The following is an 18,818-nucleotide window of genomic DNA, read 5'->3' as shown; positions in this document are numbered from 1 at the left end:
AGCATATTATAGGGTGTACCTAGAATATTTATCTCAGAACATGCATGTGCATATTTAAAAACTATCAGAGTAGCTGCTGCACATGACATACTGAGTACTACTGTGGCAGTTTTGACTCTCTTGTGTCAGGTTTCTTTAGGACCTGCTATTTTACTGCAACAAAATGCTTTTTTGTTTTGTATGAACTGAGACCTATTAATTCAAATTAATTTATTTTAAAATACATTCCACAAGATTAATATGACTATTCATATCACACATTACTGTACTTCAGAGCCACCAGTTATTTTACACAAAATTTACTTCAAGTTTATCTCTTACTGCAGTGTTCTTGAAGGTCACTTCTTAGAACCAGGACAGACAATCAAAGAGGTCCACAGTCCTCAATCCTACAGTCTGTACAGATGATAGCATAATAGTTAACCCATTTATTTGAGATTTCTAGATGGTCCAAACCATCACCTCAACCATTAAATAACAATGACCACCGTCACTATAGACTCATCCCCTAACTGAGTGGTTTCCCTTCCAGAACTTTAAAAATGTCCTCTAAAGACTTGTGGACACATTGCAGGAACTCGTGGACATTGCGGTCCGGATAGCTGGAAACGTTGCAGCCAATCCAGTCATCATGGACGCCGTAGCCGACACCGAAGCCGTCAGGCACCACTGGTGCGAAGCCTCCGAGTGACACTGCTGCGCTGGTCAGAGTGCTGGTGGAAAGGATGTTGTGGTTGATGGCGGCATATGCTGGGTCAGCATACAGGCCGTGTAGAGGCTGCGGCTTCGAGTTGGCCAGGTACTTCAGAGCAAACAGGTGACGGTCAAATCCCTGACCTGGTGGAGAAAAATGAAAAGGTAAGGGCGTGATAACAAAGTTGTGACAGCTATACTACACCATGCAAGACAGAGATGCATGCTCACCCATTGCTGCCTCTTTGGTGAGCTGGCCATGATATTTGGAACACTCGCTGAGTAATCCCTTCAGTTGCTCCACAGTGTGCTTCCCTGGCTCATTGACAAAAGCATGTGAACACAGTTGGGTGTGGACAGTCGCAGGACGGATGGTCTCCGTACGGCCATGCTTGAATGCTGCCGTGCTACAGGACTCGTATGTAGCTACTGTCTGGCCATACTGCCTCAGGAAGCCCATCTGAAAGGCCAGCTGAGCAATTGCATCTGGACTCAGCTTGCTTTTCTTCAGCTGCTCTTTCCCACCTTTCATGAACTGCATTGCATCAATGGTCAGTCTGGACACTGCGGCATCAAACTTCTCTTTTGCCTTCTTAACACCACTCTTCACCTCATCGTCCATGTTGAAGCTAAGTCTGCGCACAGAAGATGCCGAATCCACCTGCGTAGCAGATCCAGGATGCACAAGTGGCTTCTCCGTCGTATCTTTGAAGATTTCATTCTGAAACCGAAGCACGGCCACCCCATCGCCCCAGGAGTGCTCAAAGTTGATAGCTGCCTGACCGTCTTTGGCCAGAATGATGCTGAAGGACTTGTCATACCAGCGGTTGCAGCCGTCACCGTGCAGCATGGTGTGTGAGATGTGTATGGGGTCTTTCATGGTCTCGTCATCCAGGCAGAGACAGAATACAGCACTATCAACTAACTTTAAATTCTCCTCATTCCCAGCTGCTAGCAGCTTCTGTCTGAGTCCGGCCCACACATCCCTGTTCTCACTGGTCAGCACACCCAGAGGATGATCAGCTGCAGGTGTCTGGTCAGACAAAATATACTTCAGGTGCGATTGAATCTCTGCCGGCGTCACCAAATTCCCATCCCTGTCGACAACGTCGAACACATACATGTGTCCTTTCCTCATGACCAGCAGATGCCGTCCGTTCACATCAGTGACCAGCTCATCACGCCCTGTCTTGGGGACACGTGTGGAGTTGAAGAGGCGGAAGTACTGGGACATGTCCAGAGGATAGGCGTTCACCATGTAGGCACCATACCAGGACAGAGAGCTGGGGACCCAGCGGATCAGCTTCTTGAATTGGTCTGTGTCGCTCTTTGCTGGATTCAAATGGAAGACTTCAGGCTCCAGCAGTTCGGCTCGCAGCGTCTTCATGAAGCGCACTGCTGAACACACCATGTTGGTCGCCCGCACAAGCTGGTCGTTGTACTGCGGCTTTGGGTCCGAGTTGAAGCTCATGAAAGGGTTAAAGTTGAGCACCACAGAGTCGCGTGCAGACAGGTACATGTCAAACCATGGAGCTGGGAGAAGAGACAGATGGCAACATCAGTGACGGTTTTGTTAAGGTGCAGAAAGCTGAAGCACACAGTGGTAAACTAACAGCGACGACATCAAAATCATGATATTTGATGACATACAATGATTTGAGTCAGTACTCTTAAAAAGGTTTCTGTTGTGCTCGTGTCACGTTCAGACCTGAAATATAGCTGGTGTGTTTGTTGTTCTTGTCCTGAGCGACAAGCTCCTCGTGCAGCACTTTGCCAGCGCCATTCTGGAAATCCACAGCCACTTTTTCTGTTTCCCTTGGGACACATTTGAAAAATATGAACACACGTCATTACGAACAGATATTTGAGGACGGCTTTGTCCGACTTACTTGAATTGGTCATCATTCAGGAGAGGCCGCTGAGCTGCTAAGTATCTTCGGATGGTATCTTCCAATTTTGGTACGGGCAGCCTTGACAATACATACATTTATTGAAATATGAAGGTTTTCAGCGTACATCGCAACGCCTATATTACTGTTGCTGCCTCCAATTTCCCCACTCTGGTGTATATATCTAATCTAATTCAAATCAAATACATTTTTGTACTGCGGAAATGATGACAATATTTCAGAAAAATGCAATTCAATTGAGTCAAAAAGTGAAAACTAAAAGCAATAAGTATTAAGAGAGTGTCACATGTCAAACTGTTGAAGAGACCTTTTTGTTCATTTCAGCAAAAGAAGATGAACCAGATTATCGGTGATTTGTGTTTAAGAAGGGAGATATTTTTCTGTTTCTACTGCCGCTGCTTAGTTTCACTGTCTTTACATGGTTCCCCCAGTGGTCACTGGGGTCACTACATGCGTGCACCTTGACCTACATTCATTCAAAAGCTAAAGTTAAACCTTCTGGATTGAAGTACACGTTTCTGAGCGGAACAAAATATCACCACTACCTTATTTTATTTGTTAGACAAATTACAATTTATCTGACAAAAAACATTCTCGTCTAGATCATGTCTGAACAACAATTTCTTCTATTTGCACTGGTGCTATCTCACCTGGGTAAGCTCTTCTGGTAGTGCATGGACGGTACCACACTGCGCTGCAAGTACTCCGAGTCAGGTTTACTGCTCAACTGTCGAGTCGGAACTCCCAAATTCCTCAAATGTACAAGACGTCTGTGTTTCCAAACGGAGGCGACGCAAGGCACTGGTATTAGTTTCGACATCGTCTTGATAATTTCTTCCCTTTGACCGTGATAAATACGGTATAATAAGCAGTGGAAAGAAGGGACGGTAAACCCACACGGTACCCAGCTGCGGTCAGTAGTGACAGCTCTGCCGGCGTCGAGCTAGTTAGCAATAGCAACCGATATGAGCCGACCTACGAAAGTACACGGAATAATTTGAATATCAACAGATAAATTTGTTTGATGTAAAAATAAATTGTTTGACAGGAAATCGGATGGTCTAGAAGAGTGAAATATAAAAAAAAATCTAACAAGGAAACGGTTTGGTTGGTCACATGACACCGCCCTCAATAAGGAAGTGAGAAGTATAATCCATAAATGTATCTTTTACGACTGTGAGCCATTCAGTTTTGTACACCTTATGTGATTTTCATTACATCGAACATCGTCCCAGTTTGCCGGTAGTAACATTCGTTTGGATTTCTATAAATCATTTCAGTTGCTATTCACCAATGTGGCCGGTAGAGATCAGTGTTACACACGCTGCAACTACTCTGCGAGGAATAATACCAAAACGCTCTACGATGAAGAAGACGCCGTCCAACTTTTGGGACTACAAATTGTGGAACTTCACCAGGCAGAACTGGTGCTCATGCGGTAAAGTCTATGCTGCAGACTATACAATATATTGGTCAGTGCATGACTCAGTATTTCTCAGTGACGCGCAGTTAACTCCGAAGTACTGCAGATTTTCTCTTCTCCCACTAGCATGAATTATGTCAAAACATTTCTGAAGACATCAAATTTGATCAATGTGTCACTTGTTTCCTATTACGGCTGCTCTATTAAAGGGAATGGTGATAATCACACAATTTATGTTTTCTAAATTGCGTTTTTTGTTTTGATTTGTGTTTTGTTGGACTGTTGCAGGACCCCAACATATGTTTATGCGTTATTGTACGTTCTATGACAATATATCTTGAGTGCTAATTTCTGGTTCATTTAGTGATTTCATTTATTGCTTGACGTTCTACTAATAAGTGGCTTAAAGAGAAAAGTCAATTAACCTTAAAAAGATGCGTCCCAAGTGTTAAATAATTTAATATATAATGCAATATATGTTACAAGTAATTCCGCTGCGATTTTCTTATTTATTACTCAGAGATAAATCGTTTATATACCGTGTTTTTTCCTCGTATTTTTACTGCATTGGTGATGATGATGAAGTTCGAATACAGTATTACATGGTATTATGTTTAGAGAATATTTTTTTTCTAACATGACAGATTTGCGTAAAAGCGCAGTCGTTATACACGGATCTGACATCGACAGGTTGGGTCTGAAGCACGACGAAGCCGGAAGAAACCCGGAAGTTATCAGACCAGGTACTAGCGAAGTTCAAGCTACATCAGCGGTTTCTTTCAATTGCGTTTCATATCAACTATATATATTTTTTTAAAAATGCCTGAAATGCAGACAAAGAGGTAAGACTACTGCATGCAAAATACATCTTCGACGTAATTGCGCATTCGTGCCAGTCGTTCAGCGTTAAGGTCACCCATGAAAGTAAAGTTAGCCTCCAGCTGTCAGATCATTTGTCTTTCATCTTATGTCATATTTGTAATTCAACATTACGTTGTTAAGTTCACCATATTTTACAAGTCATATTTTGACATTTTAGCATCACCTGAATGGTTCTCGGTTCTGCTCACATCTGGTGTAATTGTCAATGATCTATAAACAGAAGATATGTGTGCTGCTTGTCAACAAGATATCGCTTATCTTTTCCTACAAACAAAAGCGTACCGCGTTCATCTTCCAGATGACACATGAGATTGGATTGGCTGTATTTTTGTTTTAGTTTTGTAACGCCTAAATTAAAGTTATACATCTATGTTTTATCATCTAATCTGCTCTTTGTTTTTACTTGCGTCTTCAGGATCCAAGCTGTGAAAACCAGCGCCAGTGATGGTCTTGATGGTTTCAAGGCCCATTCAGTGTTTCAAGAAATTAACAAAAAGCTGCAAGAGGTGATCAAATGTCCCTTTATTTTTACTTTTTTACTCTGTAAACCCAACTGTACTCCATGAGAATCTCAAGTCATTCCAGAGGGTTTATGCTTTTAACTCCAGAACTGTTTTGGTCAGAATCAACCCTATTGTTATTGTCTGCGGCTCTTTGTTTCCACTCTTTTTTAATAGTCCAACTGACCTTTTTCACTGATTTGCAGAGCTGTGACATATATATTTTAATTCTTTCAGAAACTGTAAATTGTACTCAAGTGTGTTTGCATGGGCCAGTGTTGGTTGTTTATATGTGTTTAGTGATGGACTGGACTGGTAGCTGGGATTGGATAATATAATATTAGGTGTTGGTTACTGAGACTGCTCTGGAATATGTGGTATTGCTTCAATGTCACACACCTATTCCATTCTCTTTATTGTGTTTTTTATGTTGGCTTTTCACTTGTGCAACCATGAACAGGAGGGAGAGCAGTTCGTGAAGAAGATTGGTGGAGTGTTTGCCTTCAAAGTCAAAGATGGCCCAGATGGAAAAGAGGCGACTTGGTTCGTGGATGTGAAGAACGGCAATGGCTGTGTTCACAACGACACAGGTGAATCTTTAGCTTATGCCTCATTGGTGATTTTCAATTCACCTGGTAATTTCTGTTCATGATTTGTAATTTATAAGTCGTTGAGTAACCTACATATGTTTTGGGGCTGTCAGAGGTAGCCTCTGTACTTCATGTATTTAGTATATTATCTAGTTTTGGACAGTAACTGGGACTTAGTTTCTGAAGATGTTAAACCTTTAAAGCCTAATGGCATTTTGCTGATAAACCACAGCTAATAATCAATAACGTCAACTATTTGCAGTCAGGCATCTTGAAGCTTGGGAAAAACGTACTGACGGATGTTGCCCAAACATTCTTGTGTCTCTGTTTTCCAGACAAAAAAGCCGATTGCACCATACACATTACAGACACAGACTTGTTGGCATTGATGACGGGAAAGATGAACCCTCAGACTGTGAGTACTCACCAGCGTCTTGTGCAATGACGTCCAGCGTACAGACACCTGTTTATACGTGTGACACAAAAGTGCAAGATAACCTTGGACAGTAAACTAGCATGGTTACTGAAACAGCCCTAGAGAAGCAGCAAAATATTGGATTTTAACATTTTTGAATGAAAACTCATATCTCATGACCACAACAAGCTTGGTTTTATCTCAATACTTCCAGATTCTTGTATTAAATGGTGTCCGCTTATTGCAACTTAATGGATCTCAGATGAGCTTCATCAGCTTTCAGATTTTTTTTTTTTTTTTTTAAACTTTTTTTTTATGGCCTTCTGCCTGGAGTGAACTTGAGATGATGTTTATCTTGATGGTCTGTGGCTGCATTCATTATAAAATAACATTTATGTAACATTATATGATCTTATTGGCAAGGAAAATGGCTTGTTCAGCATTAAAATGGCTCGCAGAAGAGTCAACCTTTGCCTAAAAGACGCGGCACATCTCTCCACATTTGTTTATACAGAGTTGTCAGCAATTTTCTTTTTAATCTTCAAACAAAAGCAAATTCAATCAGTTTCTCTTCTGCATGGGTTTCATCGTGGCTTCACTTCTGAGTACAGAGTTAATGCTCCTTGTATTTGTGTCCAATGATTACGCTGTCATCTGCTGGACTCCTCCACTTCTTCCTCTCAGTGCATGAGTGACGTTCTGTTTCATGACATTTCATAAGCCGCTGCTGTTGGCCCACTTTCCTCTGGTCGAGTTAATCTTTGGCAGCAAAAACCAGCAGCATGTAGTCCTGTACCGCAGAGACGGTGCTGAACCTCGGATTCACACCAGTCATCATGTTTGTCACCGTCTGTCGTTCACAGGCGTTTTTCCAGGGCAAGCTGAAAATCACCGGGAACATGGGATTGGCCATGAAGCTCCAGAACCTGCAGCTGCAGCCCGGCAAAGCCAAGCTGTAGATGACACGCTGGATTAGATTATGCTTCGTGGAGAACTGAGCAGCGTTGTGGATGCTGAGCTTCTCCCTGGGCTGAGGCATTTCCCAGTTACCGACCTCCCTGAGTGAGCGGGGGATTTATCTGCACCCCCACAAGTCATGAAATAACTAGATAAAGAGATGAGGAACTTTCTAATAAAGTATTTTCAATCTAGCGCAGATATTATTTTTGACTGTTTGAGTAGAGCTGATTGATAATGTTTGGATACACGCACATGTAAGTGCCTCCTTGTGTCGAGAGTCACAGGTCTTTCCCTGAACGTATCCCCTTCTCTACGGTGTTGTAACAGCGCACCTCTTGTATTAACTATCATGTGCATCAATCTTAAAACAACGTCTTTGTACTAAGTGAATGATCTGGTTTGGTGGGTGGTCTTGAGATCGCACACATCCTCTGGCGTGGTTATGTAAGAGCCGTGATTGAACTCCCGCCATTGATATCGTGCATCTTATGATTTCACTGACAAGATTAAAGAGAACAGTCTGTTACTCAACAGTCCGGCTCTGGTTTTGTTCAACGCCGGGGGCCCCTGGACTTCGATGATGAAATGTTAATGGTGAGTTTATAGATGAGTCAATGGAAAAAATGACCAGATGTCCAAAAGTGTCCTTGTTGGGCTGCTGGGATGGAGTTGGCCGGGGCGTCACCTCACATCTGTGCCGAGATATCGGATGTCTTGTGTTGTATTTTCCCCTCCTGTGCAGTATGAAGGGCTCCCTGTTGGTGGTTCTGTCGCACGACCCTCCTCCGTTACAGCCTACTGTTGGACCGCTGCAGATGTCAGGGAGGACTTGGCCAGGCCTTGTTGGAGGAGCTTCCATGTTTCCAGAGCTGCTGCGACCTGCTTCCAGACTGCCACGCTGTAGTTTTTCCTACGTAAGTGGAGGAGCAAAGCTTTAGAGACAAATCTGTTTACTTGCACTGACCCAGATTCCACTGCAGCTTACACTCATCCAGATTTTCCAATCATACTACGGTATATCACCTGTTTTCAATTGGAATCATAATACTCCACTTAAATAGATAAGAATTATTTGGCTAATGTCACATAGTGGAAAATTGATCTGCATCTTTGGAGTAATCAGAGACAGATATGTGGAACCATTCTTAGGAAAAGACAGTCATTGTGTGTGGGAATCTGTCAGAAACTGAGCAAATATTTGCGAAACCCAATATATGAATATACAGTTTCCAGTTGAAGAAACTGTGTCTGCCACAAGCAAATAGAAGTGCTGGCATCGGAGAGCATGACCAAAAAGTATTTCTCACCATTGCAGAGACTGACTCAGCTTTTAAACTGAGAGTTGATCCCATTTGCTGTTCAAGTAAACGGACAGACGTGGAGTCTGCTGTGTCTGTAGGAAAGTCTGCTTTATCACTAGGAAAGTATTTTACTGTATACGTTTTAGGTTGTATTATTATATACACAGTTCTAGATGCTTTTGTTAGACTCCCCTCCAGTAGTTAAAATGTTCTGAAGCCGAACACACTTCTGTCAACTCATTTGTGGGGGTGCCATAAGTGACTGCTGCTTCTATAAGGATAAAAGTTTTTATATCCTCACGAGATGAAGTGGAACAAACTTGAACATGAATAGTTAGATTCCAATTGTTCATCACAGACACTGTACAATTTGAAAAAGCATGGTGGCAGCTAGTGTATCATATCATACAGCAGATGTCCAGACGCAAAGAATGGGGGACATTTCTCCAGAAACACGTGCAACATTAGATCATATCCTGTCGCTTGTGTCTGGCTTTTGAAAGTTGGATGTTTCCCAACGAAGTCATAAAAAGTCACAATTAAGCTCTAATGTTTAAGGTAAAGCAAAGTCAAGAATTAGAATTTTAAATGCTTCAGGGATTTGGCAAATTCACTTAAAAAAATCCAGACTAATCAAGTCCACAACAACAGATTTGGGCAGAAATCATAAAAATCTGGTTCCTGGCTCTCTCTCAGCTTCTCGCTTATTCACTCTGCTGATTTTTCTCTCTCCACTGTTGTCCTTCCTTCCTGGTCTCCCAGCATTCCCACTCCCACACTCACATCTGGAGGGTGTTTGTGTGCGACTCCTCATCTGCTATGGGCCAGTGTGTGTCTGGACTGGACTTCAGACCTGAGTGGACGTCGCTCTGAAGGGGTAAAGTACTTGACCTTCCATGCTGCATGTGTATAGAGGGCAAACAAAGAGAGTGTTGCTCATCCCTGCATGACCTGCGTGTTTGTACTACACTGCCCTGCACGTGACATCATCTCAACAACTTCATTAGAATCATGATGTTGCATTACACCTCCAACTGTGGTGAATGTATAATGGTAGATGTCAATGAATGAATGCATGTGAAAGACAGAGAGAGAGAGCGCACACACATGGCCACTATAGAAACAGTTGGCTTGTCTACTTAAGAGTGTCTGTGATTTCTTGCCCACATGGATTTGTGTGTGTGTGACCTTGCAATGACTGAATAATTTATGATTAATAGATTTCAGATGTGTTGCTTCGAACCAACTTCTTACATCATGCTTTTGGCTCTCAGCATCAAGAACATTTTGTGACCATTTAAAAATACCCTTTCACAATGGTGATCACAATAATTTAATACCATTTTGTAAGGTGTATTGAAATCACAAAACAAGCTCAGCTCTCAATGGGCTCAACACTCTTGTGTTGAAATCGACTTATCTATTTCTCCATAACTAGCTTTTCTGGAGCTGAAGACTGAAGACAGCCAAAAAAAAAAGTTGCTCTTGTACATGTCCAGGTGAGTAGGCTGCTGACACCACATTGCAAAACGTTTTAAAGTTAAAAATGAAAAAAGCAAATGTGTCCAGTTTTTGCCTTTTTTGAAAAACATTTCTTTGCATGATGAGCTATTGTGAACAGTTGTGTGTGATTCATGTCTGCATTTCACGTCACTGCAGCATATTTACATTTAGGAAAAAGAAAAATACATACAATAAAACCTAATAACGGCTTTCGTCTCGAGGGCTTAAGGCTCTTATCCTGTTTGATTTAATCTCTTTCAATACTGAAATGTAAATCAACGCATGGTGCTCTTACATTTTCTTTAATCTGCATCAGCTTCCCGAAAGCTTGCTGACCTCACGGTGATGACAGCCTTCTCGGAAAACTGTTAAAAACAAAGGAATCTTAGGAAATGTTGTCCATGATGCAGATATACAAAGAATCCAAAAAGCCATTTCTTATAAAGGTAATTGATGGGATGTCTTAAACAGATTTGTTCTACTGGGCTCAGATGTAACTGGGTGGATTTAAAACATATCTAATATACTGAATTATTACGTTATTTTTGGCTCTCAGCATCTATATTGTTCTAAGTTACATTAAGCTTAATGTGAATGAGTCACCAGACGTGTTTTTCAGTGACATAACTGCACTTTGAAAAACATTAAAAACAAAACACTTCATCTTGTCTTAGCCGAGGCATTAAGGAATCTGCCGAATGGCTCCCTGGTATAAAAACCTTTCTCCACTGTGAGAAACATACAAACATTTGAGTGTTATGGTGAGCAGAAACACCTCTCCCACTGATAACATGGGCTCTGGAAGAACTTTCCTGTCTGCTGTTACAAATGTGAAGATAAAAAGTTGAATCTTTCCGCAAATGGTTCTTCTGTGTTGGAATGTGATAGAAGTATGTTGTAGTCAGGAGAATGTTGCTTGAAAGGTGAACTGGTTGTACAATACGGGCAAGGATACAAACCAGATCGTGTGAATGAGACGCTGCTGCTGATGAGACATTTCCCCAACATGTTGTTCTTGTTGTGTAACCACTGTGAAACAGGAGCTCTCGGCATCAACAATGGACTTTCTCAAACACTCCATCCTGCACTCCTTGTGCTTGTTGCTCATGGCCTGCGCGTTGGTGCAATGCCAGACACCTCTTGAATTTGAAGAAGAGGAGGATGAAGCAATCGTGGAGACTGACCTCACAACTGCGCAGACAAAAACAGAGCCAATCGAATGTCCGACAGAGTGCAGCTGCACAGTGGAGGGAGGAGTGGACTGTGCAGGAGTGGACCTCACAGAGTTCCCCCCGGAGCTGTCTGAGAAAACACGGCAGCTCTCTCTACAGGTGCGATCCAAAAACACAGACACGTGTTTGCCACATTTGTTTGCGTAATGCTGGGGGTATTGTTGGGGTTTCTCTTTTTGGCAGAACAACAAGATTGAGGAGATAACTGTGGAGCACATTTCTCATCTGCATCAGCTGGAGACTCTCAACCTTCAGAACAACTTACTCACCTCAGAGGGTAAACAGTTACAGCTCTAACAGTAGTTTGTGACGCTTCTTTTGTCTTTTTCATCTTATTCTGTTTCTTTGTGACATTAGAACAGAAAGAAATCAGACAAACCACCATCACCTGTTTTGGAACCCACTCTTCAGGGGTCACACATTCATCTAAAATAGCCATCACCTCTTGGCATTTTTGTTGTCACAATCTCAATTTAGAAAAAAGTTAGGTGTTCGTTCACATGAACACGCTGTTACCATGCCCTCTTCAGGATGACCTGAAATCAGGTTGCCAAAAAATCAGCAGCAAGAGTAAACATCAGATGGCCCGGGCCAAATGGCAACCGCTTTCCGCTCCCACCGGCTCGGCCGCATTGTTCCTGTTATTGTGGTGGCGCGCTGCCAGCGGGTCTGTGCCCCTCCGGCTGTTCATGCCGCCAAGAAGAAGAGATAGCTGTGTGGATTATTGGACCTCTCAGCAGCTGTGACAACAGTTTGTCTGTCTGTTTCTAAATCTCTGACACATTTCCCTTCAACCTGTGAGTGCAATGTGCAAGAAGCAATATCTGACAGATCCTTGGCATAATTGTTGAACAACATTCCGATTAGCAAAAGTAAGTACTCACTAAATGGGCTTTGGGAGCCTTTCCGGTTTGATAACCCAGAATAATAAATGTTACTCTATGGCTGGAGCTGAAACATATCAAGCGTCTTGTGTGTTGTCTTCTGCCATTTGAATCCTTGGTCCGTTCATCTGTCTGCTCTTATGACTACATCCGTTCTGCTATATGCTTTAGGTCTGCACTCACACATGCCGCACCACCTTCTGCTGTGAATTAAGATGCCTCATTGTTATGCTTACTATCATGTTTTTGGAGAAAATGTCTATTTATAAATGTCTTTTTCCATCTTCCTAGGGCTAGAAGATGAAGGTTTTGAGACGCTTGATGAGCTGGCATATTTATATTTGGCAAACAACCAGGTGAGTGTTACTTCATATTCAGATGTGGCATTTATTACACAGTATGCACTTGCACCCTTTGTCAAAAGTAACAGATTACTGTCGGTGGAATTGTGTCTGTGCGGTAATGTGCTAGTGGCCCGCCTGTCCCTCAACCCAAGAAGCTGGGATGGGCTCCCTTGGTTAAATGACACAGTATTATACATTCTTCTATGAAGATCAATGTGAGATTCCGTTTTTGGGCAGTTAAATGCAACAAAAGTAAAACAATATAGAAAGTAGTAACACAAAAATTGAGACTACTTGGGAAAAATGTATTTTTATTTTTTTTGTAGGTGTGTGTGTGGGCATGTTTTGCCATACTTGACAAGCCACATTCTTGCGAAGACATTTTGCTTTGTGAGGACATTTAGTTAAAAACATGAGTAAAAGTAGTTTATTATAATTGGGCGCATGTTTGGTTCACAGTCCTGGATAAGGTTAGCCATTTGTTTTGGATGGATAAGTTAAGGGTGAGAGGCTGGGGAAAGCAATGAAATGTCCCCACATAACATTTTACATTAAACAGTTGTGGGACCACTGAAAGGCCCAACATTTTCATATCCATTTTGAGGAGGAGGAATATCATCAAGGAACAACGTTGCAACATCAGTTGTGACAAGGAGAAAACTACATTCACCATCTGTAAGCATCCAAGCCTTCCAAGATCAGAGGACCAGAGAGACAGAAACAAAACATGTTTTCATGGTATCAAATACTGTATCACGAAACATACACATTACTCAAATCATTCACTCCATTTTGTACTTATTCCTCTATGGGGTTGTGGAGGGCTGGAGCCTATCAGAGCCTGTCAGGTACTTTAGGGAATAGTTGGTGGACACCCGGGACAAGTCAACCGTTCATCACCTGTTTATTTACTATTCAATTTAAAGTCAAGATCGAATCAATCCCCAAGATTTTCGAGACTCTGTCTAGACTTCAAGAACTCCTGCTTTGAAGCATTGGTTCCACCATTGGTCATTTCTCCTGCATCTGTTCAAAGCGCTAGAAAGACAGATCTTGCGTAGTGAGAGGTTTCCTGTCGCTGAGCTGGAGCTTCTGCTTGTAATCACTGCAGTGTGGTCAGAGACAGCTGGTAGCAGCTAAATTGTTACTGACCCCTTTGGACACGGCACAAGCAAGCGAGGATGGACAGATTTGCTGGTGAATAGGCAAGCAGGAAGAATAGGGGATTTTAAAGTGCTCACTAAGCCTCAAAGACACCCGTGCTGCTTTAATCTATCAACCATGTTATAAAGGAGAAAGCTCTAAATGAACATCTAATCTCACCAGTGCTTTCCCCTCCACTACCATCGCTGCTGCTCAGCACAACCGGACACAAGGCAATGATCGAGTGACAGGAATAAAACAACAAAGAACAACAAAAGAACAATTTCCATCTAAAAACAAATGAAATAATAATTAAAAAAATGTTTCAAAGATTATAAAATAACTAGAGATCTTCCCTTTTTCCCCCCTTTTACCCGGATCTACAGATGTCTGAGTCTGGTTTCCTTAACTTCATTTCTGATTTTGAGCCACTGTCATTTTGTGTGGCCCATAGGAAAAATTCAGCATAACACAAAACTACCTTCAACCACAGTGCCTCTTTCTTTCACTTACTACCCCCCTCTTTATTTCCCTCATTCAGTCGTGTCTCCCCATTCCACCCTGTCAGCACTCTCTTCAGAGTTTGGTATTTAAATATTCTTGTCGAAACTTTCACCTTTCACATTGGTATTAGTCAGGGAGAGTTGTTAATTCAAGGAGGGGGACTTTTAATCCTCAAATATTAGTGAAGGCTTTTTAAAAGCTGTAACAAATAATCTCATCTCTCTTCTCTCTCAGCTCACATCTGCCCCCAAGGTCCTGCCTCCCTCTTTGGTTAGTGCCGATTTTGCAGCCAATCAGCTGACCAGGATCTACCCGTATACATTTGGCCACAAGCCGAAACTGAGGTGCAGTTTGCTACTATGTTACTTCAGTTCTTGCTCTAAAATAGACATGGAAGATGGGTCTGCTAACATCACTGTATTCATTTGTTCTATGGCTTCAATCTGGTCATCAGTCAGAGAAGCCTTGTGCAGCTGATCCATCAGACTGTAGCACCATGCTCTGACATGACTTATCTTGCAGGTCTGTGTATCTCCACAACAACAAGCTCACTGATGCTGCTCTACCTGAACACATGTTCAATGGTTCGGACAACCTGGAGATTCTCACCATGTCTAGCAATTTTCTGCGGATTGTTCCCAGCAATCTTCCGTCTGCTTTATACCGTCTTCATTTGAAGGTTTTCTCAGTCCCCCTGAGTTCTATCTTCTGTAGATCAGCTGCACAGTGGCATTTTTTGTTTCTTATGCTGCAGAGTAACAAGCTGGAAAAGATCCCAGCAGGTGCTTTCAACGGCTTACCAAACCTGAGAGAGCTGTACCTGCAGAACAACCTCCTGACCAACGACGGCATGGACAACGAGACCTTCAGGTGACACATATGCTATGAACTCTATCCCTAGTGAACTGGCAGACAGTCCTTGTCAAATGCTTGATGAGCACACACACGTCCTCTGACATGCAGACATGAGTGGTGACCTGCAGACTTCCTCTCTCTGTCTCGCCTGACAGCCAGCTGAGCAGCCTGGAGTGTCTGGACTTGTCAAATAACAACCTTAGTGTCGTCCCTAAGGGTCTTCCACGCAATCTGGTGCTGCTCCACCTCGAGAAGAATTCTATCCGCAGCATCCCTCAAGATGCTCTTGTGTCTGTTCGAAATTTGGAGTACATTCTTCTCCACAATAACAAGCTCAAATCTCGTTCAATCCACCCGAGTGCCTTCCAGGTAGGACCATTCCCCCCCACCCCACAGTTCTCTCCTTTACAATTCAGTAGATTTTTGGGAATTAATCACTGTGTACCCTTGACTAGGGTTTGAAGAAGCTACACACCCTTCATATGTACAACAACCTCCTGGAGCGGGTTCCCAGGGGGCTGCCCCGAAGAGCCAAGACCCTGATGCTGCCGCATAACCTGATCTCAGAAATTGGCCGTAATGATCTGGTCCTGCTCTACACCCTGACTGAGCTCAACCTGAACTACAACCAGCTCACTAACGCCAAGCTGCACCGTGATGCATTCAGGAAGCTTCGGTTCCTGGAAACACTGGCTCTGTCTGGGAACAGCCTGCACTCGCTGCCAATGGGTCTGCCACGCAGCCTCAAAGTGCTGGAAATCAAGAACAACCAGCTCAGCTCCATTCCGCATGGCGCATTGACGGGCATGGAGAAGCTTCAGAAGCTCATCCTCAGTGACAACCAACTGAAGCTGAACTCCGTCTATCCGGGTGCTTGGCTGGAGCTGAGTGCTCTGACGGTGAGTCTGGCTCTCGAACATATAGCAGCAGAACAAATGACAAGCAAGCTGATCATGACATGTTGAACAAATTGTCAATTTATGCTTTTTCCTCTCACTGCAGACCTTAGACTTATCAGGCAACTTGATGTCTCACATCCCCACCGACCTGCCGGAGTCGCTAGAGTATCTGTACTTGCAGCGAAATCGAATCTTCAGTGTTCCTGCCTCCGCCTTCGAAGGCACACCCAATCTTAAAGGCATCTTCTTGAGGTGTGCAGCCAAGACATGTTGTTTGTGATGAGCAAGCTCTTTGATGGAGAAGGAAAATATATTTCAAAGGGATGTTTTCTATACTCTAACCAAAGTTTTCATCTGTGAAATCCAACTGTGACTTGTTACCAAACGTTTTGGGTGGAACTCAGCTCAAATCACGATTGTGCAAGCACAACTGTAATACTGCTGCTCGGAAATAATCTCTGTTGAGGGGCAGACCTGTTTATTCCACGTCTCAAATTAGTTCTTTGATCATCCACTCACCTTAACTTAAAATGAAGCTATAATATGAACTTAGCTTTCTTTTCCATTAAACATTTAGTGTCAGGGTAAGGCACAGAAGGCGGAACATGGATTTATCTTCGCAGAGATCTCCATTGCTACCTGAGATGGCAACTATTGCATCATGTCACTGGTTCCTTTGATCTTTCTGAACTCAATAGTGTTCACTGAGTGACCTGTGACAACTATGTGGTCGAACTATTTTTTTGGCTGCTGAAAACGTGACCGCTCCAATTCATGTTGTCAAATTGCTCAACGCTCAATTGGGTGCTGTTGTGATTTACTGAAGGGGCTTTATATATATATATATATATATATATATATATATATATATATATATATATATATATATATATATATATATATATATATATATATATATATATATATATATATATATATATATATATATATATATATGTGTGTGTGTGTGTGAAAGCATGAGAAAGCACAAAACTCAATCAACTATATTTCCAACAGCACCTGATTGTATCAACCTTCAGCAGCTCAGTTTTTCGATGGCAAGATGTGATTCTGTGGTCAGGACGAAAGCAATTGATGCAGAAAACCGAAAGCACAGGCTGGTGACGAAGAGCGCTGAGATGAATCCCAGAAGCCAGAAAATGACACATACAGCTTTACTATGTGCCAGCAAATGTGTTTTTAGTGCTCATTTAGTAGAGTAGGGCAATATGTTATCTAAATCTCTTCATCTCCTCTGGCGGCTTCATGTCATGTCGATTCAGACCAGGAGCAATCTGACAGTGCGCTGAAGAGAGCGCTCTGCTAAGCACTTGTAAAGCCTTTGTTGTCAACAGTTTCACTCTGAACCTGAAACACTCTGCTTTATAGCTGGTAGCAAGACTTGACCTTTCCCAAACTGCATTTGTGTTGCTTGTTTCTGCTGCTCTTAACTTGTTTTTCCGCAAAAATATCTCTCCTGCTGAGAGATTTTAGTCTGGCGGAATTTAGAAATGCTGATATGTTTACGTCACCAAGGGAATTTGGACGGTGTCATCGCCTATATGTAGGTTAATTGCATTTTGGCTGTTTTTTCATAGAAATATGATTCAAAATCACTCATATCCAATGAGAAGAATTTTTCAAATATGTTAAAAAGTTATTTATGATCTATGACATGTGAAGTGAATTGTTTTTATAAAATAATATGAATAATTGCGTATCCCATTATAAATATTTGATCAACTTTGGACATCTTCACTACTCATGCCATTTTGCACAGCAACAGGTGAATAACACATAACCGTGAGTTTTAAGGAGCCAAATGTTTAAGTGTTGTATTGAACAATATTGGGCCACGACTTCATCAGAAACCATCCTGTATAGTTTTAGATGATGAAACACACATTACAATCCCATCTTCCTCTCCTTTGAAGGTTCAACCGCCTATCTCCAGGCTCGGTGGACGAGCTCTCCTTCACACACCTGAGCAACCTGCAGGTCCTGGACATTGGCACAGGAAACACGGACATGTCCAAAAAAGATGGTGTGGAGCTGACAGAGGAGCAGGACGCTCAAGAGTCACTTAATTGAAGTAAGGATGGACTAGAACATTGAAGGCACCCAAGGTTGACTCATGAAAGAGTGTTGTGACATTTTTCTGGTGCAGGATGCCGGATAAAGTAGCTTCCACTTGATGGGCTGGTTAGAAATGCATTTATCAGCGCTTTAATATTTGTGTATGTTGACACCTGGTATTCATTATGGTTGCTGTCTTTCTCTGCTTGATTCTGACCAATACATAAAGCACATTTAAGAAAGTCAGTAAGAATAAATGTTTATATAAAATTCATTTTTTGCTTCACTTATGCAATGATCTAGTTGTAGAACACTTCTTCCACTCAAATGTGCTCAGTTGTCACCTGAAGTTAAGGACCCCAGCTCATCTCCTATGTGGGACTCACGTTGGCGGACCCTGAGTCAGCATATCACAATATCAATGATGAGAAGACAATGCCAAGTGAATGGAGAGCTGAAACAGGGGTCTGAACCTACGCATTTGTCTCAGCCCAAAAACTGTTTCCCAATGTCTGTGGAACATCAGCTGTTCTGTCCTAGAGTGAAATAGGACTATAAATGTACTGCAGTGCAGATAGCAGTAATTTCTATCTTGCCTTTTAATGTAATGCCACCAGCTGTGTGGGCCCTGATGGCACAGGATGGAGAGACCTTTGGCGTTAACAGCAAGAGAACCAACTATTGAGTGGCATGAAGACTGGTGG

The 18,818-nt window shown here is 42.4% G+C and overlaps 3 protein-coding genes across 3 annotated transcripts; 2 read left to right on the top strand and 1 right to left on the bottom strand.

Moving 5' to 3' along the window:
* Positions 1–136: 136 nt before the first annotated feature.
* On the bottom strand, positions 137–3,669 carry cpt2 (carnitine palmitoyltransferase 2). The gene is made up of 5 exons (XM_053862513.1): positions 3,254–3,669; positions 2,583–2,663; positions 2,402–2,508; positions 925–2,226; positions 137–837 (listed from the first exon to the last, which is right to left on the bottom strand). The coding sequence occupies exons 1-5, from the start codon at positions 3,421–3,423 to the stop codon at positions 509–511; spliced, it is 1,989 nt and encodes a 662-aa protein (XP_053718488.1). The 5' UTR covers positions 3,424–3,669; the 3' UTR covers positions 137–508.
* Positions 3,670–4,706: 1,037 nt separating this feature from the next.
* On the top strand, positions 4,707–7,864 carry scp2b (sterol carrier protein 2b). The gene is made up of 5 exons (XM_053862565.1): positions 4,707–4,868; positions 5,324–5,414; positions 5,869–5,998; positions 6,334–6,413; positions 7,277–7,864. Exons 1-5 carry the CDS (start codon positions 4,846–4,848, stop codon positions 7,370–7,372), a joined length of 420 nt encoding a protein of 139 aa, XP_053718540.1. The 5' UTR covers positions 4,707–4,845; the 3' UTR covers positions 7,373–7,864.
* A 233-nt stretch (positions 7,865–8,097) lies between these two features.
* On the top strand, positions 8,098–18,355 carry podn (podocan). The gene is made up of 13 exons (XM_053862552.1): positions 8,098–8,287; positions 9,437–9,551; positions 10,113–10,173; positions 11,218–11,508; positions 11,593–11,686; positions 12,585–12,649; positions 14,519–14,628; positions 14,807–14,963; positions 15,039–15,154; positions 15,295–15,508; positions 15,595–16,038; positions 16,142–16,290; positions 17,973–18,355. The coding sequence occupies exons 4-13, from the start codon at positions 11,236–11,238 to the stop codon at positions 18,127–18,129; spliced, it is 1,779 nt and encodes a 592-aa protein (XP_053718527.1). The 5' UTR covers positions 8,098–8,287; positions 9,437–9,551; positions 10,113–10,173; positions 11,218–11,235; the 3' UTR covers positions 18,130–18,355.
* The last annotated feature ends 463 nt before the right edge of the window (positions 18,356–18,818 follow it).

The sequence above is a fragment of the Synchiropus splendidus genome, chromosome 1 (genome assembly GCF_027744825.2).
Source record: "Synchiropus splendidus isolate RoL2022-P1 chromosome 1, RoL_Sspl_1.0, whole genome shotgun sequence".
NCBI lineage: Eukaryota > Metazoa > Chordata > Actinopteri > Syngnathiformes > Callionymidae > Synchiropus > Synchiropus splendidus.
Note: the sequence above shows the minus strand (reverse complement) of the source record. Positions and strands in the feature narration are given on the sequence as shown.

Excerpts from the sequence above, each read along its gene's own strand:
- cpt2 (XM_053862513.1), bottom strand. The coding sequence starts at position 3,423 with ATGTCGAAACTAATACCAGTGCCTTGCGTCGCCTCCGTTTGGAAACAC. Across the intron at positions 2,509-2,582 it reads CTGAATGATGACCAATTCAA|GGAAACAGAAAAAGTGGCTG; the intron begins GTAAGTCGGACA and ends ATGTGTCCCAAG. Across the intron at positions 2,227-2,401 it reads ACACACCAGCTATATTTCAG|CTCCATGGTTTGACATGTAC; the intron begins GTCTGAACGTGA and ends CTCTTCTCCCAG.
- scp2b (XM_053862565.1), top strand. The coding sequence starts at position 4,846 with ATGCCTGAAATGCAGACAAAGAG. Across the intron at positions 4,869-5,323 it reads CCTGAAATGCAGACAAAGAG|GATCCAAGCTGTGAAAACCA; the intron begins GTAAGACTACTG and ends TTGCGTCTTCAG. Across the intron at positions 5,999-6,333 it reads CTGTGTTCACAACGACACAG|ACAAAAAAGCCGATTGCACC; the intron begins GTGAATCTTTAG and ends TCTGTTTTCCAG.
- podn (XM_053862552.1), top strand. The coding sequence starts at position 11,236 with ATGGACTTTCTCAAACACTCCATCCTGCACTCCTTGTGCTTGTTGCTC. Across the intron at positions 14,629-14,806 it reads GGCCACAAGCCGAAACTGAG|GTCTGTGTATCTCCACAACA; the intron begins GTGCAGTTTGCT and ends CTTATCTTGCAG. Across the intron at positions 15,155-15,294 it reads ATGGACAACGAGACCTTCAG|CCAGCTGAGCAGCCTGGAGT; the intron begins GTGACACATATG and ends CTCGCCTGACAG.